The 26369-nt window shown below is 58.7% G+C and overlaps 1 protein-coding gene across 6 annotated transcripts in view; it reads right to left on the bottom strand.

The window, feature by feature from the left end:
* RANBP10 (RAN binding protein 10) overlaps positions 1–17991 on the bottom strand; it is a 216629-nt gene extending 198638 nt beyond the window's left edge. For 2 of the 6 annotated variants that reach the window (XM_075577139.1, XM_075577142.1), the window contains exons 1-2: positions 17532–17991; positions 8288–8399 (exon numbers count right to left, since the gene is read on the bottom strand). In XM_075577139.1, coding sequence (XP_075433254.1) covers positions 8288–8399; positions 17532–17730 — 311 coding nt within the window. In that variant the 5' untranslated portion in view covers positions 17731–17991. The remainder of the gene's footprint in view (positions 1–8287; positions 8400–17531) is intronic. The other 4 variants (XM_075577141.1, XM_075577143.1, XM_075577138.1 and 1 more) reach the window with 3 other exon arrangements.
* Positions 17992–26369: the final 8378 nt, after the last annotated feature.

Below are 26369 nucleotides of genomic sequence, written 5' to 3'. Positions count from 1 at the left end.
TACGGGGAGCGGGCGGCGGGACAGCGATACGGGGGCGGGCGGCGAGACAGCGATACGGGGGGGAGCGGCGGGACAGCGATACGGGGGGAGCGGCGGGACAGCGATACGGAGGGGGGCGGCGGGACAGCGATACGGGGGGCGGGCGGCGGGACAGCGATACGGGGGGCGGGCGGCGGGACAGCGATACGGGGGCGGGCGGCGAGACAGCGATACGGGGGGCGGGCGGCGGGACAGCGATACGGGGGGGCGGGCGGCGGGAGAGCGATACGGGAGGCGGGCGGCGGGACAGCGATACGGGGGGGGCAGCGGGACAGCGATACGGGGGCGGGCGGCGGGACAGCGATACGGGGGGCGGGCGGCGATACGGGGGGCGGGCGGCGGGAGAGCGATACGGGAGGCGGGCGGCGGGACAGCGATACGGGGGGGGGCGGCGGGACAGCGATACGGGGGGGCGGCGGGAGAGCGATACGGGAGGCGGGCGGCGGGACAGCGATACGGGGGGCGGGCGGCGGGACAGCGATACGGGGGGCGGGCGGCGGGAGAGCGATACGGGGGCGGGCGGCGGGACAGCGATACGGGGGGGGCGGCGGGACAGCGATACGGGAGGCGGGCGGCGGGACAGCGATACGGGGGGGGGCGGCGGGACAGCGATACGGGGGGGGGCGGCGGGACAGCGATACGGAGGCGGGCGGCGGGAGAGCGATACGGGGGGCGGGCGGCGGGACAGCGATACGGAGGGGGGCGGCGGGACAGCGATACGGGGAGCGGGACAGCGATACGGGGAGCGGGCGGTGGGACAGCGATACGGGGGGCGGGCGGCGGGACAGCGATACGGGGGCGGGCGGCGGGACAGCGATACGGGGGGCGGGCGGTGGGACAGCGATACGGGGGGCGGGCGGCGGGACAGCGATACGGGGGGGGCGGTGATACGGGGGCGGGCGGCGGGACAGCGATACGGGGGCGGGAGAGCGATACGGGGGGCGGGCGGCGAGACAGCGATACGGGGGGCGGGCGGCGGGACAGCGATACGGGGCGGTGAGAGGGCGATATGGGAGAGAAGCTACTGTCCTACAGAAACCCAGAAATCTGCCTTAGTGACAGCAGCTTCTCCCTGTGTTATTTAATTGCCTCTCCCAACTACTCAGCTCAATCACACACATCCCGAGCACGCCAGCGCGTGGCACCGGCTCACCGGCATGACATCTCCATTACACGGTTACACAATACAGCGTGCCAGGTTAATTACAGCCCTGTTAATGGGTCCGTCCCTAGGACACGCGTGTACCAATGCCAGCAACATGTTTAAAAGGAGCATTCCCTCTGCTTTTATTCACGTATTTATTGCAGCCATGGCCAACTCCAGCCCTCAAGGGCCACAAACAGGTCAGGTTTTGGCAACGTCCCAGCTTCAGCACGGGTGGCTCAATTAGTGGCTCAGTCATTAACTGAGCCACTAATTGAGCCACCTGTGCTGAAGCAGGGACATCGCCAAAACCTGACCTGTTGGCGGCCCTTGAGGGCTGGAGTTGGCCCTCGCCGCTTTACAGACTAAGACTGCAAAGCTCCGGTAACCGTCCTCTACATCGGAAACAAAATGGCGGCCTAAATCTTCTGCGTCACTCGGGTCAGTAGGAAGTCGCAATGTCAGTGTTGCAGCTTCCTATTGGCCGAAGGACAGTAAGTACCTGGTGAAAATACAAACAGATTCATTTTTCGCCGCACAACAGGGAGTCCGTTTCCCCCGCCCTATTGTCACCCTGGCAAATGAGTATATTATAATGGCTGCTAAGTCCCTCCCACTTTGTGACATCACTGCACTGCCCACTGACTTATCAGAGAAGCTCAGCAATAACGCGGCAATCTAACTAATGTTCACATAGCTGGAACCGGGGACCCCCGCCAGGAAATCTCGCCCTCCGTACGGCCAAAGGGTTAAAAAGCATACACATGGTCCCGCAGGCAGCTTCCTGGCGGAGCAAGCAAGACAAAAGAAGCAGAGGTTGCCATGTACAGACTCTACTGCAGGCTTCGGGCCTAAAACACAAACGCTACAGTATATAACAGCAGCTCAGAAAAGAATATATCGTTTATCTGCTTTCTTTGGGGCCTCACATTAAGTTCATGTTTAATATCTGGCATTTTTAGGGTGAATTGCACCTGCACTCCCAAGACAAAGACTCCAAATATGTGCAAACCCGTTTCGACACTACTCCTGGTGTGCTGCTACTTTGGATCTGTGGCTTGGGAGCGCCTGAAAGCAGCAGGGCGCTGCTCGGGGAGAGAAAATGGCGTGTCCCATGTACACTTCTGACAAGTAACACAGTGCGGGTTGACAGTGGTGACTGTGAATGGCGCCTGTGACGGCTCTCCGGCAGCAGGACACGGGTTAGCACCTTCTGCATTGAGTTCTTTATCACACGGTCACATCGCTTCTCTGTGGCTGGAAAGAACTGGAATGGGTTTGTAGGACAATCGCTGACAGCCCGTTCCAAAGCTTCACTAATTATACGCCCAGAGAAGGGGGGTCCCCTGAGAAGCAATCACCCGTTAAGGGGGTTAAATCCGGTTCCCCACATGGGACACACCTAGGTGCTTTTAAACCAGGGCAGCTGAGCATTAGATGGGGTGTAAAGGGTCAGACCTTCCCAACACCAAAGTGCGCTAATGACCGCGATATGTTTAAGGGGCCATGATTGTGGGCGATTTAACCAAAATCCCCACATCGAGAAGTATTGATAACTCATTTTAATCAAGTTGCTGTGTAGACTTGGTAAACGGAGACTTGGGAGGGGTTCATTTTCTGTGTCTGACATTGCTGGGTGTTCAACAAGAGTTTACACAGGCAAAAAAAAACCTCCCCTTCCCATTCTTCGTTGGCTCTGAAATCACACGGTGGGCTTATAATAATAATAATAAAAAAAACCTTGGTGCACAAGCTCAGCGGCGCAGAGAAAGCGCCCGCTGTAATTACATTTCCGGAAAAAAAAAAGACCCTCGCCAGAAAAATAATGATTTTAATTGGCTCAGATGCGGGTCCTTGGGGCGGGGGGGGGGGGGGGGGGGGGGGGGCTCAAATCCAGTCCACAAGCTCCACCACCCCCACACAGGTCAGGTTTTCAGGATAGCCCAGCTTCAGCACAGGTGGCTCAATCAGTCCCTGCTTCAGCACAGGTGGCTCAACTACATACTGAGCCACTTGTGCTGAAGCTGGAATATCCTGAAAACCTTACCTGTTGGGGGGCGAACTTGAGCACTTGCTGACACACCTGGACCCGGAAAATAGTAAAAAAAAAAAAAAAAAAACCTAACATTTATTTTCCCCTCAAGATAAGGATACCCCGAACCCCCATTACTGTGCAGTAACACCCGCTGCCTTCCTGCTCCCCAACTACCTAGATCCCCAGCATCTCGTGGCTTGGTGCAGCGGGAGAGCCCCTCCCCCTCACCCCAGGACCCGAACCCAAGTGGAGGGCAAATCCCTTCTTAATATACCCCTAAAAAAGAAAAATGAAATTGCATTATACAACCCAGGGGTGGCCAATTCTAGTTTTCAAGTGCCACCAGCACAGGTGGCTCAATCAGTCTCTGCTTCAGCACAGGTGGCTCAATCAGTCTCTGCTTCAGCACAGGTGGCTCAATCAGTCTCTGCTTCAGCACAGGTGGCTCAGAGGCTTAATCTACGACTGAGCCACCTATTCTGAAGCAGGGAGATCCTGACCTGTTGGTAGCCCTTGAGGACTGGTGTGCTCCCCCCCCCCCCCCCGAGGTAACCTGTGCATCATAGGGACCCCAAAGTGGCAGCCCAAGGTACGCCACAGAGCACACAAAGGGTTAAAGGTGATTGTCCCGGTGCATAGTGAATCCGCCCCCAAGTTATATACATTACAACAAGCCCCCCACGACGCCCCCGTGTCCTACACCTGCCCGTTGTGGCAGCTGACGGACGCCCCCCGTGTCACGCGGGCGTGTTCGAAGTCGAGCAGCTGCTGGCGACACAAATAGAGCAACCGGCTCATTATAGAATGTTACATGGCCACTTGGTGGCCTGTGACCCTCTGGGGGCCTTAACCCTTTCAGGGCCAGAGCATGTCACCTCAATGACCAGTTCAGTGCCTCCTCAAGCCCCCCTCCCCCCGCTGCTAAAGCAGGTCCTGTGTCACCGCGGGGACAGGTGACACCCGAGCTTCCATATGAAGCCACTCGCTGCCACCTTGGCTTAAACACTCGGGACATTTGCCATCCTTGAGATACAGAGCGGCGAAAAACAAGGTTCTATGGACTGAAATGGCCATAGAAACAGCAGAAGCATTAATACAAAGCCAAATATCCGCGACACCATCAGAAATGCTTTATAATGGGAAAGTAACAGGCCGCACGAGGGGAGGGGTCGCTTATAACAGACTAGCTCAGCTTTAACTCCCACAATGACTACGGCAGATGTGGGCCATAGATCTTCCATCATGACCATGACATTGGACGTGGAGGAGCCCACCTGTGCTGGTCTGAGCGAAGGCGCAACTCTAAGGCCGCGCCCCGGAGAGAAGAGTGCGCGCTGGCGCTCGAGCGCCGTGATGTCATGGGCGATTTCTGGCCAGCTGAAATTTGCAGTTGCGCCCGGGGGTGGGGGGGCATGGGGGGGGCGTGACGGTGATGTTGGAGATGGTTTGCCCTCATTGGGCAAACCGCTCACCTGACGCGCCAGCGAGCGGCACAGTCACATTGATTTGTCTCTGCAAGCAGCCGAGCGCTCGCGGGCACGCCGGACTGTCCCATCATGCGATCATGTGTATGAGCGAGCACACAGATTCCCAACAAGCTCAGAGAAACCCCAAACATTACCACATTATATAGATATATCATATAGATATGAAAATTGTTTGATTGTTAGTAGATGTGTGGATTCTCATTGGTCCCTCGTTCCGCCCGCCCATGACCCGCCTCCCCCACGACTCATTGGCCAAGAGGTACGCTGACATCACGGACACACCTACTCCACTGTGACACACACTCACCCCTGCAGACTCACCACACCCCCGAGACTGTCACCCGAGACTCTGAAGCCTAAACTGGAGACTCTCTCCCTGCGGAGTCACACCTACACCCCTGGGATCAACCCTGCGGAGTCACACACCGACCTTGGTAAGTTTAACCCACAAACCGCCTCTGCTGTCCACCTCCTCTCTTACCCGTCCAAGCTCCCACAAATGACGACCTCAACTGCCTCTTCGCTATCCCGCACACTCATCTATGTCCCCGCTTACCCCTATCATCCCAGCAGGCTGCTTACTGTCTGCACCGCTACAATAGACATCTGGCCCCATCATCATCACCCGCTACCCGCTCAGCAGCCCGCCTTCCTGCTACCCGCTCAGCAGCCCGCCTTCCTGCTCCCCGCTCAGCAGCCCGCCTTCCTGCTACCCGCTCAGCAGCCCGCCTTCCTGCTACCCGCTCAAATGTCCCCGCTTGCCCCGTGGGAGCGCCGGGGACGGGGGAACGGAGTGGCGGCTCCGGCGGCTCCGTCATCACCCGCCTCAACCACGGGAGCGCCGGGGACGGGGGAACGAGCGGCGGCTCCGGCATCACCCGCCTCCCCACTCGCCCACGGGAACGGCGGGGACGGAGGGGATGAACGAGTGCCGGCCATCACCCGCCTCCCCACTCACCACATCACCCGTGGGAGCGCCGGGGACAGGGGTGGGGGGGTGGGGGGAGCATGAAGCCAGGAACCAGGGGGGGGGGGGGGGGAGGGGGAGAAACGAGGACTGTGATGTCAGGTACAGGGAGGGGACAATGATGTGGGGTGCAGGGGGGGAACTTATGTGGGGTGCAGGGGGGGAACTTATGTGGGGTGCAGGGGGGGAACTTATGTGGGGTGCAGGGGGGGAACTTATGTGGGGTGCAGGGGGGGAACTTATGTGGGGTGCAGGGGGGGAACTTATGTGGGGTGCAGGGGGGGAACTTATGTGGGGTGCAGGGGGGGAACTTATGTGGGGGTGCAGGGGGGGAACTTATGTGGGGGTGCAGGGGGGGAACTTATGTGGGGGTGCAGGGGGGGAACTTATGTGGGGGTGCAGGGGGGGAACTTATGTGGGGGTGCAGGGGGGGAACTTATGTGGGGGTGCAGGGGGGGAACTTATGTGGGGGTGCAGGGGGGGAACTTATGTGGGGGTGCAGGGGGGGAACTTATGTGGGGGTGCAGGGGGGGAACTTATGTGGGGGTGCAGGGGGGGAACTTATGTGGGGGTGCAGGGGGGGAACTTATGTGGGGTGCAGGGGGGGAACTTATGTGGGGTGCAGGGGGGGAACTTATGTGGGGTGCAGGGGGGGAACTTATGTGGGGTGCAGGGGGGGAACTTATGTGGGGTGCAGGGGGGGAACTTATGTGGGGTGCAGGGGGGGAACTTATGTGGGGTGCAGGGGGGGAACTTATGTGGGGTGCAGGGGGGAACTTATGTGGGGTGCAGGGGGGAACTTATGTGGGGTGCAGGGAGGGGAGGCCACAGCTGTGAAGGAGGGGGGGGGAACGAAGCTGTGAAGAGGGGGGGGGGACTGAGCTGTGTAGAGGGGGGGGGACGGAGCTGTGAAGAAGGGGGGGGGGGGGGGGGAAGGTGTGAAGGGAGGGGGTGAACCGACCTGTCAACGGGGGTAAATCCCGGGCAACGCCGGGTATATCATCTAGTATGTATATAAGTTTCAAAAGGAGTGCTAGTGGGCGTGGCTAAATGTATACAACAAAAAACAAACAAAGATGCCCAATGTGACAACTTGGAAGTAGCTTTGGGCATCTGTGTTTGTATTTTGTTGTATACATGTGTAATGATCGCATGTCGCACGAGCGCTCAGATTCACCCTGGACGCGGCCTAAGGCCTTGCCCCCGCAGCCTACTACAGCGTCCGCTGTGGCGGACGCTGCACGGACGAGAGCCCTCCCCTCAATGGCGCCGGGCCCGCTGCGAGGGGGGGCCGCAGCGCTCGCGCGAGAGCTGCTCCTGCTCTCAATAGAATTGAGAGCAGGACTCGCGTCGAGCGATACGGCACGCCCCCCGGCGGTTCAGCCAATGAGGGCGATGTCATGGCCGCGCCCCGTCACTCCCCCGCCACGCCCCCCCCGGTCCCTCCTCCTGCAGTGAGCTGCAGACCGGGGAATCGGTAGAAAGCGCCGCCAATATCGCGGGCGCGCGTTACAGCGGCGTGACCGGGGCCTTAGGCTAAGAGAGCAGCGCCGTGGATATGAACAAAAAGTGGTCCGACAGTCGAGGAACCTTATTTTTTGAATCAGGGGACCGTGGAGATGAAAGGCACTATTTTCCGCTCGGAGACCGCCTTCGCTCGCAAGATTCTCACCGGTAAAAGTGGCGCATTTCTGCCCCTTTAACGCTTCCCGTTGACGCGGGTAACGCGGGGGGAGTCCCCGGCGCTACCTTTAGCAGCAGATATCTGTGGGGCCGGGGAACCGTTGCTCTAAAACGTGACTGTGCTCAATGTGTGATATATAGATATAATCCAACACAAACCCCACGTGTGAGCACATCCACGTGCCTGCCTTTCCCCTTTATCTCTTAGCATGCAGAGCTTCCACGGCAGAAAGGGATTCTGGGTAATGACATGCAAATGAGCACACCGTGTCACCTTTTACTTATACATTTTAACATGGACAACCGCTATAAGCTTCTGCCTGCCGCATTACACAGCTGGGTTAAGAAGTGCAGAGCTAGTAACCCTACTCACAGACTGCTATTGTGAACTTTAGTGTCTCAGTGTGAGGTAGGTTACTGGATATATGGATAGAGATGTATACACACACCCAAAAAAATATTGTAATAAATAGATCTTATTTCTGATACAATCCTAACTCGGTTACCCCTGTGGGTGCCCGCGAAAGTAGCGACTACGTCACAGGATGTGGCCCTCCAGGCCTTCCCGAACCTAGTAACCACGTCGCTCGTGTGTGGTGCAGGGGGAGGATCAAGTGGAGCGCAGAGCACAGAGCGGCAGAGCGGCAGAGCGGCAGAGCGGCCCCTCCTGTACTTAAAAGGGTTAATCGTTCCCATATAGAAAGAAAGCCTATAGGACAAATCAGAAAACACAGATTGTGCGTGTCACATGTACGTGACGTTAGTGAGATGACGCCATTGAAGCCATACAGAGCGCTGCTTTGGCAGAGGCGGCTCCTGGTGCCGATCCTGCCATTTCCAGAGCCCCCATGTAAATAACACACAGCCCTGACCCCCCCCCGCCCCCTCCCCGCACATAAAGGGGCAAAACCAGGGGAGCGGCCTCCACTCACCCGTCTCTGCCCTTGCTCACAATCTTCACCTCGAAGTAATAGATGCCGCAGGCGGCTGGGATGGGGTGAGTGGCGCGGACGGACGCGGCGTCCTTGTGGTTCTTTCCATGACCTACGGAGAAAAGGAAAAAATTATTTGTGTGTGAAATATTTGGAAAAAACAAGACAATCTTTCATAGGAACCTCCCACTGCGCCACAAGAGGGACGTGTGTGACCCGTGTATCCTGCCCGCGCTCACGTGTGGATGTGACCCGTGTATCCTGCCCGTGCTCACGTGTGGATGTGACCCGTGTATCCTGCCCGTGCTCACGTGTGGATGTGACCCGTGTATCCTGCCCGTGCACACATGTGGATGTGACCCGTGTATCCTGCCAGTGCACACGTGTGGATGTGACCCGTGTATCCTGCCCGTGCACACGTGTGGATGTGACCCGTGTATCCTGCCCGTGCACACGTGTGGATGTGACCCGTGTATCCGGCCCGTGCTCACGTATGGATGTGACCAGTATATCCTGCCCGTGCACACGTGTGGATGTGACCCGTGTATCCTGCCCGTGCACACATGTGGATGTGACCCGTGTATCCTGCCCGTGCACACGTGTGGATGTGACCCGTGTATCCTGCCCGTGCACACGTGTGGATGTGACCCGTGTATCCGGCCCGTGCTCGTGTGGATGTGACCCGTGTATCCTGCCCGTGCTCACGTGTGGATGTGACCCGTGTATCCTGCCCGTGCTCACGTGTGGATGTGACCCGTGTATCCTGCCCGTGCACACGTGTGGATGTGACCCGTGTATCCTGCCCGTGCACACGTGTGGATGTGACCCGTGTATCCGGCCCGTGCTCAAGTATGGATGTGACCCGTGTATCCTGCCCGTGCACACGTATGGATGTGACCAGTGTATCCTGCCCGTGCTCATGTGGATGAGATCCGTGTATCCTGCCCGTGCACACGTGTGGATGTGACCCGTGTATGCTGCCCGTGCACACGTGTGGATGTGACCCGTGTATCCGGCCCGTGCTCACGTGTGGATGTGACCAGTGTATCCTGCCCGTGCTCGTGTGGATGTGACCCGTGTATCCTGCCCGTGCACACGTATGGATGTGACCCGTGTATCCTGCCCGCGCTCATGTATGGATGTGACCCGTGTATCCTGCCCGTGCTCACGTGTGGATGTGACCTGTGTATTCTGCCCGTGCTCACGTGTGGATGTGACCCGTGTATCCTGCCCGTGCGGATATGACCAGTGTATCCTGCCCGTGCTCACGTGTGGATGTGACCCGTGTATCCTGCCCGTGCTCACGTGTGGATGTGACCCGTGTATCCTGCCCGTGCTCACGTGTGAATGGGAAACCTGGACTCAAAATGCAAAGATAACTCAGAAGCTTCAGAAAACAGAGTATGGAGAGATGCATGCTGGGTACTGAAACCAAACAAGTCTGTGACATCATCTCACGGGTGAAAAAATTTAAATGGCGGTGGGCTGGATATATCGCAGGACGACATGACAGCCGTTGGACAAAGATGGTACCCGACTGGATTCCAAGAGATTAAAGCTGCAGTTCAGTCAGTATCCTGCATGTGTGTTTTTTTTTAATAAATCAGTTCTGTAGTAAGAAAAAATACTTTTAGCATTTTCTGTTTTTAAAAAAACAACTTTGAAAGACCAATTTTCTTGTATTCTATTTTAACAGCCATTTGCTAAGGCACTGCCCCTTCATGTCCTGTCACAAGCCCTGGCACACCCCTTTGTCATCTCTGCCCTCCCTCTAGCACATGTCAGTGCAGGAGTGCTCATGAATATTCATGAGCTTCCACTGCCAGTCAAGCAGATTATAAACAAATGCCAGCTTTTAATATGTCACCAAATTTCGACCTATCAATACATGGAAAACTAATTGAGCTGCAGCTATACTGTTCTTTAGCTAATTAGAGATTGCCCACATAAAACTATTGAAGTCAAAAAATAAATGTAAAAAAAAAAAAAAAAAAAGACTGAACTGCAGCTTTAAGGGGAGTTAATCCTAACATTGGGGTACCAGTGGATAAAGACCACTTGGCCCGCTTACTCTGCTAAAACCTCACACACCATTAGTTCCCCGGCTTTCTTACATATGTAGGCTCCCCTCGTGTCTATCCCAAGCATTTTGTATATTCCCCATTACTTTACATTACATTGCTGCGGCCCCATCACCCCACCGCTCTCTGCCCACCTAGCTCATGCTGCGGCCAGTCACCAGGGGCCCCATCACCCCACCGCTCTCTGCCCACCTAGCTCATGCTGCGGCCAGTCACCAGGGGCCCCATCACCCCCCACTGCTCTCTGCCCCCCAAGCTCATGCTGCCGCCAGTCACCAGGGGCCCCCATCCTCCCACCGCTCTCTGCCCACCTAGCTCATGCTGCCGCCAGTCACCAGGGGCCCCATCCTCCCACCGCTCTCTGCCCTCTTAGCTCATGCTGCGGCCAGTCACCAGGGGCCCCATCCCCCCACCGCTCTCTGCCCCCCAAGCTCATGCTGCGGCCAGTCACTAGGGGCCCCATCACCCCACCGCTCTCTGCCCACCTAGCTCATGCTGCGGCCAGTCACCAGGGGCCCCATCACCCCACCGCTCTCTGCCCACCTAGCTCATGCTGCGGCCAGTCACCAGGGGCCCCATCACCCCCCACTGCTCTCTGCCCCCCAAGCTCATGCTGCGGCCAGTCACCAGGGGCCCCATCCCCCCACCGCTCTCTGCCCCCCCCCCCAAGCTCATGCTGCGGCCAGTCACCAGGGGCCCCATCCCCCCACCGCTCTCTGCCCACCTAGCTCATACTGCCGCCAGTCACTAGGGGCCCCATCCCCCCCACCGCTCTCTGCCCCCCCCCCCCAAGCTCATGCTGCCGCCAGTCACCAGGGGCCCCATCCTCCCACCGCTCTCTGCCCTCTTAGCTCATGCTGCGGCCAGTCACTAGGGGCCCCATCCCCCCACAGCTCTCTGCCCACCAAGCTCATGCTGCCGCCAGTCACTAGGGGCCCCATCACCCCCCACCGCTCTCTGGCCCCCCGAAGCTCATGCTGCCCATGTTAGACTTCGAGGCTAAGATCTTGCAACGCTCAAACTCCGCTTAAATTAGGAAAGGACTTCAAAATAGTACAGAATGTGTCACGTGTCCCCGCACTTTCACAACTCCAAACTAATCTGTGCAAGTGACCTCGCAATGAGGTCAGAACTATTTACAGTCTCGTCTCCCACAAACGTTATCATCTCCCAACAATAAAACGTAACTTTGTTCTAAATATTTGCTGCTTTTAGTTCTTTGACTTACTTATTGAAGCAAATTCAAAAACCAAAATTCAAACAATGAAAATCCGTGTTATCAGTTACTTATCTCATACACCAGGGATGCGCAAACTTTTCTTGCTGCGCCCCCCCCAGCCTGCTCTCCTCTGTTGTCGCCCCCCCCTTACCTCGGTGCGGCATCAAATGACGCTGCAGGGTCGTGTGAAGTCACCCGCTGCACCATATGACGCCACGTTACCATGGCAACCGTGATGTCACACGCCGCCGTGTTGCCATGGTCACGCGTCCTGAAGCCCGAATCTCGGTAAGTAGAGGTTGCAGAGGCCTCGCGCCGTCACCCAGCGTTTAATTTAAATGCCTTGAGGGAACAGCGCGGGACCTCTGCAACTGGCCGTGCGCGCCCCCCCCCCCAAAAAAAATCTTGCACGCCCCCCAGTTTGCGCACCCCTGCAATACACTATAAGGCGCCACCCAACACACATCAGTTTCCACCCATACACTACAAGGGAGGTTTCCCAACGCACGGCGCCCGCCATGCCTTTTGTGGGTGCCCGTTACTGGCCAACCAGTTGATAACACGGCATAGATCAGGGGTTTCAGACATCGCAAGCTACCGGTAATTCGCCGTCTGCCAGTGAGTAGCTCGCCGCGGTGCCGCCGATGCCTGCTGCGTGCTTCTCTCTCATGCCAGAAGTCACGCCCAACTTCCTCATCCGCGAGTGGGACCGGCGCGGCACTGGAAGCCTTCACCCATGATAAGTGTATGTGTTAATTGGCTGGTGCCTGCCACTCCCTCCTGAACGCTTAAGTATGCACAACAATGTTGGGGGCCCCGGATAGGAGGTATCACCCAACACATCCGTTTCCCCCCATACACTACATTTCTGAAGATTCTTTTTAAATAATTGGTTCGTATTTGAAGTCTGTAGTTCCTCTGACAATCCGAGTGTTCCTCTGTCCCCCCTTTATAGGGCACGAGATCTCAAACGGAAAAAACCGGGCCAGACCCCAAAACAGGGCGACACCGAAGATATTTACCCCAAACGACCTAAATCTAATGAAGATTGCCACTGAATCAGGAAACGTCGTGTCAGTTTTCTTCCTCCCCCATAACTCCCAGCTTCCCACCATTGCTGTTTATTGGCTGTAGCTTCAACTGAGGGGAAGTGACAGCAAACTTAAGTAAAAGAATCAGATGAAAAAGCCATTTTGTTTTATCCCAAGCAGCAGGGGTTTTATTTTTTAAAGGAACGTTCTCTCCACTGAAGAGGCCACAGAAATATGGAGAGTTGAAAAGGAAATTTGTATATATCTTTTTTTTTTTTTTTTTTAACAATACGGGACATTAATCTTTTTAATAGTTGTTTTCAATTCCAATCCCCATTCTGAGGTGAAACGTGATTTCCATACACTTCTTCTATGTGGCTATGTTTAAAATGTGCCAATCACCTAGTTTAAACATATCTAAAGGTCAGTAGATATGATTGATTCCCGATGGGCATTATTTTAGGACTACTCTATTCCATTACTGTAATAAACAATATAGGGTGGATTGCGCCTTAATGTATCTGAATGTCCCGTTGTTATCAGTTTCACCTGGGACTTGGAATGGGGTGAATGAGTGGCCATCTTGTTTTATCCCTCCCCTTTGCAATAAGGAGCCAGTTTTAAGAATGTTCTCTGCATGTCTCCGGTCTAATTATTACAGAGGACAGAGTAATAGATAAGGGCAGCAAATAAAACCTTGAATTTAAAGCTACAATGGCTGCTGAGGCTGTATAGAGCAGCGGTGCGCAAAGTGGGGGGTGTGCCTGATTTGGGGGGGGCGCGGGCGGTTGCAGAGGCTCCGAGCTCTTCCCCGGGGCATTTCAATGAAATGCCAGAAGATCCCGTGAGGCCCCTAACCTTCTTACCGGGATTCCCACGCGGTGCTTTGACGTCAAATGACGCCGCGGTGTCATGCGCAGTGACATCACACGCCCGTCTCAATGGCAACGGGGTCACGTGATGACGTCATTTGACGCCGCCAAACCAGATATGGGGGGCACGAGAGCGAGGGGGAGCAGGCAGGGGGGTGCAGCTCCAAAAGTTCCCCCCCCCCCCCGGTATAGAGCATTATGTTTAATTATTTGTATCGTGTCAACTTATCCCACAGCGCAGTTACAATGTGCGAGGAAACAACATTTTGTCAATAGAGTATATGTTGAAATGGATAAGAAACAGTGACACACTGTGCTCATTTGCATGTCATTACCCAGAATCCCTGGCTGCAGTGGAAGCGCTGTATGCCAAGAGATATTGGGGACAGACAGGGCTGCAGAGCTGTGCGAGACACGTGGGGGTTTTATTTGGCACTTTTTTTTTTACTTGCCATTACTTTGTGTCTGGTTACCGTTATAACACGGAACGTACTATACAACTCAAAACAGACAATGGGAAGGAGATCACCGCTGCGAGGAGATCACCGCTGCGAGGAGATCACCGCTGCGAGGAGCTCGCAAGTACCACACAATACTTCAAAATAAGAGTATTAATCACCCAGGTTCATCACGCCACGTGACGGTCATGCGTTCAATAAAGGAACAAAATCAACTAACTGTGACGTGTTTAAAAGGTGCAATCCCTGCTGGTCAATCAAGTGTTTACCCAAACTGGAGCCTGCCCTGTCTTTTTGGGAGAGCCAGTACAGATAAGGAGAGAGGAGGGGGGGGGTGAAGCTCTGCCTGTGTGCAAACTTGTTGGGGGGGGATCTGCCTGTGCAAACTTGTTGGGGGGGGATCTGCCTGTGCAAACTTGTTGGGGGGGGATCTGCCTGTGCAAACTTGTTGGGGGGATCTGCCTGTGCAAACTCTTGTTGGGGGAGGGGGGGGCTCTGCCTGTGCAAACTCTTCTAGAACACACCGTCACATCACACAGAAGGGAGCAGCTGGAGGAAGCCCCCTTCAACGGTTTAAAATATTGGTTCTAGGAGGGACTGTACCTTTATAGATTAAATATAGTCGAGTGGCACCATAAAAACGTATTTAAGTATTTTTTATAACCTTAAAGTTTCCTTGGTAAGTGTTATCACAGGGAAAAAAACACCTATCTTATAGATCTTAGAATGGGGCTCTTTAAATGGCAGTCTACTAGTTGCTTAGGCTCAACTCCAGTCCTCAAGCACCCCCCCCCCCACCCCCAAAAGGTCAGGTTTTAAGCATATCGCAGATTCAGCAGAGGTGGCTCAATTTGACTGAGCCACCTGTGCTGAAGCAGAGACATCCTGAAAACCTGACCTGTTGGGGGCTTAAGGACTAGAGTTGAGCCCCCCTGGCTTAGGCAGCAAAGCGCAGTTTTTCACACTGATACTTATAAATTACAAATGTAAATCTATATGGTAGGCCTACAAATGCTTGATATACAGCCACTCAATGATTTAAATGTGTATTAAAATGACATTACAAGCAGCTTGTGGCCCTTCTACCCTTAAACGCTCTCTGATCGGCACCTTCGGAGAACTAGTCAAAGAGTGACCAGGTAAAGTATAACATTATAATACGCATGATTAACTATTGTATCTCCCTCAGATCCTTTGTAAAAAATAATCGCTGTATATGCGAAAACCGGAAATATAAAACATTAAAAAAAATTGGTGGGGGAATAAGTATCGGAAGAGCGTGAGATTTAAAGCTCCCGATAAACAAAAAAAATAAGACGTTTTTCATTCTTAACAGGACACAATCAGGGAAATTATTTATTTTTAAAAAGGACAATCTGTCCGAGGATCACATTGTATTAATGGCAATTAGATTGTAAGCTCTTCGGGGCAGGGATTTCCTTTCCTATGGTCTGAATTTGCTGCACTTATTGTATTATAATTCCCTGTACTGTATGGTCTTTGTAAAGCGCAGAGTACACTGTAGACACTATAAATAAAGATATACAGGGACTTGGGGTGACATGGTTCTGGGGTGGGTGACATATGGGTCTTCGATGCCTTTTTACCCAAATCTGACCCCTATAAGTATCTTTAAGTCATTTTGTAAACACTGAGCGGAGACTTTTTTTTGGAGGGGTGTGTGGGGGGCGTGATTTCCTCCGGCTGCTCACTTCTGTCTGATGTCAACGGGTACAACAAGAGTTTGCACAGGCAAAGCCCCCTCTCATCTTTTTTGGCTCTCCGAAAAGGACAGGGTGAGCCAAGGTTAACAAAACATTAACAAACTCCGACTCAGGCCCTCGAAGAAACACACGTCAATTATTTCCAAAGAACCAAAAGCCACTACATCTTTACTTTTAACACGGTTATATCAGTTTAAGGAAGCCGGTTAGATTGGGGCTTTTTTTTTAACAAAAAGCTGTTTTGGGGTGGGGGTGATCCATCCGGCTTTTTGTGAGAGTCGCACCTTTGCAGAGCGATTGAAGCTTTCCCATAAGGGGATTGGCGTATGAAATAACGGGTTGGCTTGTCCTGGCCTCACCAAGTGGCCGGCACAGCTGGGAAAGGGACTGCAGGAGCAAACAGGAAGTTGTAAGGTGCCGGAGGACGTGAATCCCTCCTCTATGTGAGACAGACTTAGCCAACTAAACACACCATCCTGCACTGCAATCACTATGCAAACGGCCTGCGCTTCAGTGTGGGGGTTTCTGCAGTCTGCTCGAGTCTTTGTCTGCCGAGGATCCACTGAGCTGTGCAGACACTATGAGATCACTGGGATCTGCAGCAGATCAGATCTCAGTGATCAGATGGGGGGGGGGAAGACAGATAGCGTTTGGGGTCTGTGCATTTCAATCCGCTTGGCCGGCTTGTTTTGTAAGAGTTGGGGGAGTGGGTTAAAAGGTAAAAAAAAAAAAAAACAAGCTAAAAGGAAACCAGAGCCTCCCCTTAATCTGTCACCCAAGCAGTCTTAATATAAAATGGTGACAAGGCAAAGGGACATCCAGAGCTCTGGTAACATCCATGATCCCTTCCCCACCACTATTTTTTACACCCAAGCAGTGCAATTACAATGCACCCTACAAAGCAATGTTGAATTACAATGCCATATAATCTAGGCTTTAAAATACATTTGGGGGTAGGGGTAAAGGGAGATACAAGAAAGATCCCTTTGTCACATAGAAAAGGGTAACACTGCAACAGAACACACAAAAGGCATATGGTGTATACACACAGGACACCAGAAATGTGACTTTTTGACATTTGATTATCCTCAACAAAAAGGGATCACCTGCTCCAAATTAAGGATCGACTTCAGTGATTAGGGACGTTGGTAGAAAGATCCCTTTTTTGTGTGGGTGTCACAATAGACAAGAGGTGGTGAAAATACCAGTAAATCGGTATACAGTAGATCTGCCATCACCATACACACAATAGGTTAGCCAGTTTAGGTGCAGAGAGACGCTGATGGGTTAATTTGTCAGCCTCTGGTGATATTTCTGCCCCTGTCTGGAAGAATCCAGCTCAGTCATGGTAATTATTATTATTATTATTATTATTAAATCTGACACCTCACTCAGCACCCAGGGAAACCTCACCCCTCATTTTAATCAAAAGACTGTATCCTTCAAACAAATACATTTAAAAAAAATATAGCTTCAACCATGAATTGTCTGAAAAAAAACACAGATCCACCCTCCTCCCCCTGCAGATCCTATTTGGAAGGGGGGGTTTCGAGTTCAGATGACAAGATCTCTCCATTAGGGGAGGGGAACCATTACACAATGCTGCCAAACTACAATAACTGTTATGTGGGGTACACAAAGAATCACCCGGGTCTGCAGCTAGCAATGACTCATCTGCCATCAGGCAAAATAAGAGTTATGGGGGGACACCACAGTGATGATCCCACCCCAGATCTGTCCCTACAAGGTGATTTCAGAATAATCAAGGGTATATCTGGGAGGAGATCCATTACAAACCCCCCTATAAATAGCACTAAATCAACTCCCAGCCCCTAAAAGAGCAGGGCAGTGGGATCTACCTTTGTAATGCACCCGGAGGTTGTTCTGTGACAGCCCAATATAATTATATTTGTCTTTCGGGCTCCAGGAGCGGGGTAAGGGGGTCTCGTCCTCGTTCACCGCCGGGTACAACCGCTTTAACCTGTCACTGAGCTCCTGCTCTTGGTAATTCAGCGGCAGGTCTCCCCCATGTAAGCCTCCAGCTCCCTGCTCCGCCATCTTGGATCTACTATTGTGTCACTCCGAAGAGAAAGAGTACGCTAGCTTTCGGCTAACCAATGGCCTGGCTCGGCCAACAACACAAACGGGGCGCGGGGGCCGCCGGGAGTTGGAGTTCTAGAAGTGCTGACGCTCTGCGCCTCCTAACGGCCCCTACCGCGCCAGAAACACTACATGTTCCACAAAGCAGCGCGGTCCGCGGGGCCAGTAGAGCGCTCCTCTGCAGGAGGGGGTGCTGGGAGTTGTAGTTTGCGGGTGGCAGGTTGCCAGGTAGGAAAGTTATAAAAAGACTACATGTCCCATGAAATAATGGCTTTTGTTGTACGTCATGGGAAACAATAAGGGGCAGGCATCAGAGAAGAAAATAATTATAGTCATGTTTCGCAATGTTGTATTGTTTTTATTTTGAACAAAGGTGTATTGCTATATAATAAATATTACACACACAATATACTACTACACACAAACCCACACACATATACAATATATATTTATATAGTACATGACACACACATACATACAATATACAATAGATAGATAAATAAAGAGTTAATAGTATGTTTAGTGTGTACCAGGCCCCACCCTGTGTTGCCATGGGATCATGAGATCATGGAGAGTATATAAGGGGAGGGAGAAGGTTCCAGGAGGACAAGAGGAGAGGAACCCCAAAGAGAAGGATGCTCACAATACAATAGTGCAGGCCAGGCCTGACTCTGCTTTATTATGTTGTAACTAGGGAAAGTACCCTGGTTAAGTTAGGATCCCAGAAGAAAATGAAAGGAGTTCAGTATAAGGCCTCGGACACGCTTACCGCTGAAGCTCAGGGAAAGCGGGTGCTTTCCCTGGCCTTGCGGTTGCTTACCGCACGCGCTCTCAGCAGGCCGTCAGGGGGCGGTCCGGTGGTGGGCGCGTCACTGGCCGGGGGAGGGCCAGTGACGTCACGGAGCTGGTTCGCCCTCATTGGGCGAACCGCTCACATGACCGTCCTGTCTCGCCGGCAAGCGGGGGAATTTAAAATTCCCCTAAGAATAATTGCGGCTGTAGGGGCTCAGTGCTGAGCGGGAGCGCGCGTCAGCACGCGCCAAACATGGCCAAGGCCTTAGATACAAAGTATGAAAACGGTATGCCACAGAGGGCCTCAGTAACGAGGACTCCTGGTTGCCGGCGGATCGTCTCTAACCGTGCATCTGCTTTAACAGTCCTCTCCGGCTGCAGGGAAGTGGCAGTTCCCGCACCGACATAAGGTATCTGGGTCACTTGTATAGGACCAGCGAGTATTCCCAATGGGCCTAACACTGCCAGGAGAACACACAAGGGGTATCCGGAACCGGAAAGGAGAGGGGCCCGGGTCTAAGAACAGTTAAGTAACTCAGAGATGTACGTCCCTCTGAATGTTAAGAGTGGGCAATCATGGAAGCGCATAAAGCATCGATAACACTATGTAAACAAAGAAAATGTACAACGTTTTGACGTGTGGTGTGCGGTCCCTGTGCGTGGGAACCTGAATAAAAGGCTGGTGTATTATTCTATAACCCCCCTACCTCATCACCCAGCTGCCTGAATCTAGCCCAGAGTCAAGGTAATTCATCATGGTATGGGTGTGAGCGATACAGAAAGGGGGGGTGAGCGATACAGGGAGGGGGGGTGGGCGGCGGGAGAGCGATACAGGGGAAGAGCGATACAGGGGGGTGGCGGGAGTGCGATACAGGGGGAAAGCGATACAGGGGGGTGGCGGGAGAGCGATACAGGGGAAGAGCGATACAGGGGAAGAGCGATACAGGGGGTGGCGGGAGAGCGATACAAGGGGGTGGCGGGAGAGCGATACAGGGGAAGAGCGATACAGGGGGGTGGCGGGGAGAGCGATACAGGGGGGGGCGGGGGGGGGCGGGAGAGCGATACAGGGGGGCGGCGGGAGAGCGATACAGGGGAAGAGCGATACAGGGGGGGCGGGTGGTGGGATAGCGATACAGGGGGGGCAGCGGGGAGAGCGATACAGGGGGAGAGCGATACAGGGGGGGGCGGGAGAGCGATACAGGGGAAGAGCGATACAGGGGGGTGGCGGGAGAGCGATACAGGGGGAGAGCGATACAGGGGGGTGGCGGGAGAGCGATACAGGGGAAGAGCGATACAGGGGGGGGCGGGAGAGCGATACAGGGGAAGAGCGATACAGGGGGGTGGCGGGAGAGCGATACAGGGGGAGAGCGATACAGGGGGGTGGCAGGAGAGCGATACAGGGGAAGAGCGATACAGGGGGGTGGCGGGAGAGCGATACAGGGGAAGAGCGATACAGGGGGGGGCGGGTGGCGGGAGAGCGATACAGGGGGGCGGCGGGAGAGCGATACAGGGGAAGAGCGATACAGGGGGGGGCGGGTGGTAGGAGAGCGATACAGGGGGGCAGCGGGAGAGCGATACAGGGGGAGAGCGATACAGGGGGGGGCGGGAGAGTGATACAGGGGGGGGCGGGTGGCGGGAGTGCGATACAGGGGGAGAGCGATACAGGGGGGGCGGGTGGCACGAGAGCGATACAGGGGGAGAGCGATACAGGGCGGGGGCGGGTGGCGGGAGAGCGATACAGGGGGGGCGGGTGGCGGGAGAGCGATACAGGGGGGGCGGGAGAGTGATACAGGGGGGGGCGGGGTGGCGGGAGTGCGATACAGGGGGAGAGCGATACAGGGGGGGGCGGGTGGCGGGAGAGCGATACAGGGGGGGCGGGTGGCGGGAGAGCGATACAGGGGGGGCGGGGGGCGGGGAGAGCGATACAGGGGGGGGGTTTAGAGCGAGACAGCGGGTGGCGGGAGAGCGATACAGGGGGGGGCGGGTGGCGGGAGAGCGATACAGGGGGGGGCGGGTTGCGGGAGAGCGATACAGGGGGGGGCGAGCGGCGGGGAGAGCGATACAGGGGAAGAGCGATACAGGGGGGTGGCGGGAGTGCGATACAGGGGAAAGCGATACAGGGGGGTGGCGGGAGAGCGATACAGGGGAAGAGCGATACAGGGGTGGCGGGAGAGCGATACAGGGGAAGAGCGATACAGGGGGGTGGCGGGAGAGCGATACAGGGGAAGAGCGATACAGGGGGGGCGCGGGTGGCGGGAGAGCGATACAGGGGGGCGGCGGGAGAGCGATACAGGGGAAGAGCGATACAGGGGGGCGGGTGGTGGGAGAGCGATACAGGGGGGCAGCGGGAGAGCGATACAGGGGGAGAGCGATACAGGGGGGGGCGGGAGAGCGATACAGGGGAAGAGCGATACAGGGGGGGGCGGGAGAGCGATACAGGGGAAGAGCGATACAGGGGGGTGGCGGGAGAGCGATACAGGGGGAGAGCGATACAGGGGGGTGGCAGGAGAGCGATACAGGGGAAGAGCGATACAGGGGGGGTGGCGGGAGAGCGATACAGGGGAAGAGCGATACAGGGGGGGGCGGGTGGCGGGAGAGCGATACAGGGGGGCGGCGGGAGAGCGATACAGGGGAGGGCGGGTGGTAGGAGAGCGATACAGGGGGGCAGCGGGAGAGCGATACAGGGGGAGAGCGATACAGGGGGGGGCGGGAGAGTGATACAGGGGGGGGCGGGTGGCGGGAGTGCGATACAGGGGGAGAGCGATACAGGGGGGGCGGGTGGCACGAGAGCGATACAGGGGGAGAGCGATACAGGGCGGGGGCGGGTGGCGGGAGAGCGATACAGGGGGGGCGGGTGGCGGGAGAGCGATACAGGGGGGGCGGGGGGCGGGAGAGTGATACAGGGGGGGGGCGGGTGGCGGGAGTGCGATACAGGGGGAGAGCGATACAGGGGGGGCGGGTGGCGGGAGAGCGATACAGGGGGGGCGGGTGGCGGGGAGAGCGATACAGGGGGGGGCGGGGGGCGGGAGAGCGATACAGGGGGGGGGGTTTAGAGCGAGACAGCGGGTGGCGGGAGAGCGATACAGGGGGGGGCGGGTGGCGGGAGAGCGATACAGGGGGGGGCGGGTTGCGGGAGAGCGATACAGGGGGGGGCGAGCGGCGGGAGAGCGATACAGGGGAAGAGCGATACAGGGGGGTGGCGGGAGTGCGATACAGGGGGAAAGCGATACAGGGGGGGTGGCGGGAGAGAGCGATACAGGGGAAGAGCGATACAGGGGTGGCGGGAGAGCGATACAGGGGAAGAGCGATACAGGGGGGTGGCGGGAGAGCGATACAGGGGAAGAGCGATACAGGGGGGGGCGGGTGGCGGGAGAGCGATACAGGGGGGCGGCGGGAGAGCGATACAGGGGAAGAGCGATACAGGGGGGGCGGGTGGTGGGAGAGCGATACAGGGGGGCAGCGGGGAGAGCGATACAGGGGGAGAGCGATACAGGGGGGGGCGGGAGAGCGATATAGGGGAAGAGCGATACAGGGGGGTGGCGGGAGAGCGATACAGGGGGAGAGCGATACAGGGGGGTGGCGGGAGAGCGATACAGGGGAAGAGCGATACAGGGGGGGGGCGGGAGAGCGATACAGGGGAAGAGCGATACAGGGGGAGAGCGATACAGGGGGGGTGGCGGGGAGAGCGATACAGGGGAAGAGCGATACAGGGGGGTGGCGGGAGAGCGATACAGGGGAAGAGCCATACAGGGGGGGGCGGGTGGCGGGAGAGCGATACAGGGGGGCGGCGGGGAGAGCGATACAGGGGAAGAGTGATACAGGGGGGGGGCGGGTGGTAGGAGAGCGATACAGGGGCGCAGCGGGAGAGCGATACAGGGGGAGAGCGATACAGGGGGGGGCGGGAGAGTGATACAGGGGGGGGCGGGTGGCGGGAGTGCGATACAGGGGGAGAGCGATACAGGGGGGGGCGGGTGGCACGAGAGCGATACAGGGGGAGAGCGATACAGGGGGGGGGCGGGTGGCGGGAGAGCGATACAGGGGGGGGCGGGTGGCGGGGAGAGCGATACAGGGGGGGCGGGGGGCGGGAGAGCGATACAGGGGGGGGCGGGCGACGGGAGAGCGACACAGGGGGGGCGGGCGGCGGGAGAGCGATACAGGGGGGGGCGGGCGGCGGGAGAGCGATACTGGGGGGGGGGCGGGCGGCGGGAGAGCGATACTGGGGGGGGGGCAGGCAGCGGGAGAGCGATACAGGGGGGGGCGGGCGGCGGGAGAGCGATACAGGGGGGGCAGGTGGCGGGGAGAGCGATACAGGGGGGGGCGGCCGGCGGGAGAGCGATACAGGGGGGGCGGGCGGAGGGAGAGCGATACAGGGGGGGGGGGGCGGGGGCCAGGAGAGCGATACAGGGGGGGCGGTCGGCAGGTGAGCGATACTGGGGGGGGCGGGCGGAAGGGAGAGCGATACTGGGGGGGGGAGCGGGCGGCGGGAGAGCGATACAGGGGGGGGGGCGGGCGGCGGGAGAACAATACAGGGGGGGGGCGGGCGGCGTGAGAGCAATACAGGGGGGGCGGGCGGCGGGAGAGCGATACAGGGGGGGGCGGCGGGCGGCGGGAGAGCGATACAGGGGGGGGGGCGGGCGGCGGGCTGAGCGATACAGGGCGGGCGGCGGGAGAGCGATACAGGGGGGGGGGGCGGGAGAGCGATACAGGGGGGGGGTGGGAGAGCGATACATGGGGGGGGCGGGAGAGCGATACAGGGGGGGGCGGGAGAGCGATACTGGGGGGGCGGGTGGCGGGGAGAGCGATACAGGGGGGGGCGGGGGGCGGTGGGAGAGGGATACGGGGGGGGCGGCGGGAGAGCGATACAGGGGGGCGGCGGGAGACGGGAGAGCGATACAGGGGGGGCGGGTGGCGGGAGAGCGATACAGGGGGGGCGGGGGGCGGGAGAGTGATACAGGGGGGGGCGGGTGGCGGGAGTGCGATACAGGGGGAGAGCGATACAGGGGGGGGCGGGTGGCATGAGAGCGATACAGGGGGAGAGCGATACAGGGGGGGCGGGTGGCGGGAGAGCGATACAGGGGGGGGCGGGGTGGCGGGAGAGCGATACAGGGGGGGCGGGGGCGGGGGGCGGGAGAGCGATACAGGGGGGGTTTAGAGCGAGACAGCGGGGGGCGGGAGAGCGATACAGGGGGGGGCGGGCGGCGGGAGAGCGATACAGGGGGGGGCGGGCGGCGGGAGAGCGATACAGGGGGGGGGGGCGGGCGGCGGGAGGTGATACGGGGGTGGGCGGGAGAGCGATACGGGGGGGGGCGGCGGGAGGCCGGGGGCGGCGGAGAGCGATACGGGGGGGCGGGATGGCGGGGAGAGCGATACAGGGGGGGGCGGGCGGGCGGCGGGTGAGCGATACAGGGGGGGGCGGGCGGCGGGAGAGCGATACAGGGGGGCGGGCGGCGGGAAAGTGATACAGGGGGGGGCGGGCGGCGGAGAGCGATACTGGGGGGGGCAGGCGGGAGAGCGATACGGGGGACGGGTTGGCGGGAGAGCGATACGGGGGGGCGGGCGGCGGGAGAGCGATACGGGGGGGCGGGCGGCGGGAGAGCGATACAGGGGGGGGCGGGGGGCGGGAGAGCGATACAGGGGGGGGCGGGTGGCGGGAGAGCGATACAGGGGGGGGCGGGATGGCGGGAGAGCGATACAGGGGGGGGCGGGCGGGCGGCGGTGAGCGATACAGGGGGGGGGGGGGCGGCGGGAGAGAGCGATACAGGGGGGCGGGCGGCGGGAAAGTGATACAGGGGGGGGCGGGCGGCGGGAGAGCGATACTGGGGGGGGCAGGCGGGAGAGCGATACGGGGGGCGGGTTGGCGGGAGAGCGATACGGGGGGGCGGGCGGCGGGAGAGCGATACAGGGGGGGGCGGGTGGCGGGAGAGCGATACAGGGGGGGGCGGGTGGCGGGAGAGCGATACTGGGGGGGCGGTCGGCGGGAGAGCGATACAGGGGGGGGGGCGGGCGTTGGGAGAGCGATACAGGGGGGCGGGCGGCGGGAGAGCGATACAGGGGGGGGCGGGCGGCGGGAGAGCGATACAGGGGGGGCGGGCGGCGGGAGAGCGATACAGGGGGGGGCGGGCGACGGGAGAGCGATACAGGGGGGGCGGGCGGCGGGAGAGCGATACAGGGGGGGGGCGGGTGGCGGGAGAGCGATACTGGGGGGGGGCGGGCGGCGGGAGAGCGATACTGGGGGGGGGCAGGCAGCGGGAGAGCGATACAGGGGGGGCAGGTGGCGGGAGAGCGATACAGGGGGGCGGGCGGCGGGAGAGCGATACAGGGGGGGCGGGCGGAGGGAGAGCAATACAGGGGGGGGGGCGGGGGCCAGGAGAGCGATACAGGGGGGGCGGCGGCAGGAGAGCGATACTGGGGGGGGCGGGCGGAAGGGAGAGCGATACTGGGGGGGGGGGGCGGGCGGCGGGAGAGCGATACAGGGGGGGGGGCGGGCGGCGGGAGAACAATACAGGGGGGGGCGGCGTGAGAGCAATACAGGGGGGGCGGGCGGCGGGAGAGCGATACAGGGGGGGGGGCGGGTGGTGGGAGAGCGATACAGGGGGGGGGGCGGGCGGCGGGCTGAGCGATACAGGGCGGGCGGCGGGAGAGCGATACAGGGGGGGGGGCGGGAGAGCGATACAGGGGGGGGGCGGGGAGAGCGATACTGGGGGGGGCGGGTGGCGGGAGAGCGATACAGGGGGGGGCGGCGGGAGAGCGATACAGGGGGGGCGGCGGGAGAGCGATACAGGGGGGGCGGCTGGAGAGCGATACAGGGGGGCGGCGGAAGAGCGATACAGGGGGGGCGGCGGGAGAGCGATACAGGGGGGGCGGCGGGAGAGCGATACAGGGGGGGCGGCGGGAGAGCGATACAGGGGGGGCGGCGGAAGAGCGATACAGGGGAGGCGGCGTGAGAGCGATATAGGGGGGCGGGCAGCGGGAGAGCGATACGGGGTTAGGCTCTAAAATAAAGGTCAAGCCCGGTTTTGGTTACCCCTGATCCGTGTATAAGGGTCAAAGAGAGCGATACAGGGGGGGGCGGGCGACGGGAGAGCGATACAGGGGGGGGGCGGCGGGAGAGCGATACAGGGGGGGGCGGGCGGCGGGAGAGCGATACTGGGGGGGGGCGGGCGGCGGGAGAGCGATACTGGGGGGGGCGGGCGGCGGGAGAGCGATACAGGGGGGGCAGGTGGCGGGAGAGCGATACAGGGGGGGGGCGGGCGGCGGGAGAGCGATACAGGGGGGGGCGGGCGGCGGGCTGAGCGATACAGGGGGGGGCGGGCGGCGGGAGAGCGATACAGGGGGGGGCGGGAGAGCGATACAGGGGGGGGGCGGGGAGAGCGATACTGGGGGGGTGGGCGGCGGGAGAGCGATACAGGGGGCGGTGGGAGAGCGATACAGGGGGGGCGGCGGGGAGAGCGATACGGGTGGGCGGCGGGAGAGCGATACAGGGGGGCGGCGGGAGAGCGATACAGGGGGGGCGGCGGGAGAGCGATACAGGGGGGGCGGTGGGAGAGCGATACGGGTGGGCGGCGGGAGAGCGATACAGGGGGGCGGCGGGGAGAGCGATACAGGGGGGGCGGCGGGAGAGCGATACAGGGGGGAGGCGGGAGAGCGATACAGGGGGGGGCGGCGGGAGAGCGATACAGGGGGGCGGCGGAAGAACGATACAGGGGGGGCGGCGGGAGAGCGATACAGGGGGCGGCGGAAGAGCGATACAGGGGGGGCGGCGGGAGAGCGATACAGGGGGGCGGCGGAAGAACGATACAGGGGGG

Source organism: Ascaphus truei, chromosome 19 (assembly GCF_040206685.1).
Source record: "Ascaphus truei isolate aAscTru1 chromosome 19, aAscTru1.hap1, whole genome shotgun sequence".
NCBI classification, from domain to species: domain Eukaryota; kingdom Metazoa; phylum Chordata; class Amphibia; order Anura; family Ascaphidae; genus Ascaphus; species Ascaphus truei.
The sequence above is the reverse complement of the archived record's forward strand: the minus strand, read 5'-3'. Positions and strand labels throughout refer to the sequence as shown.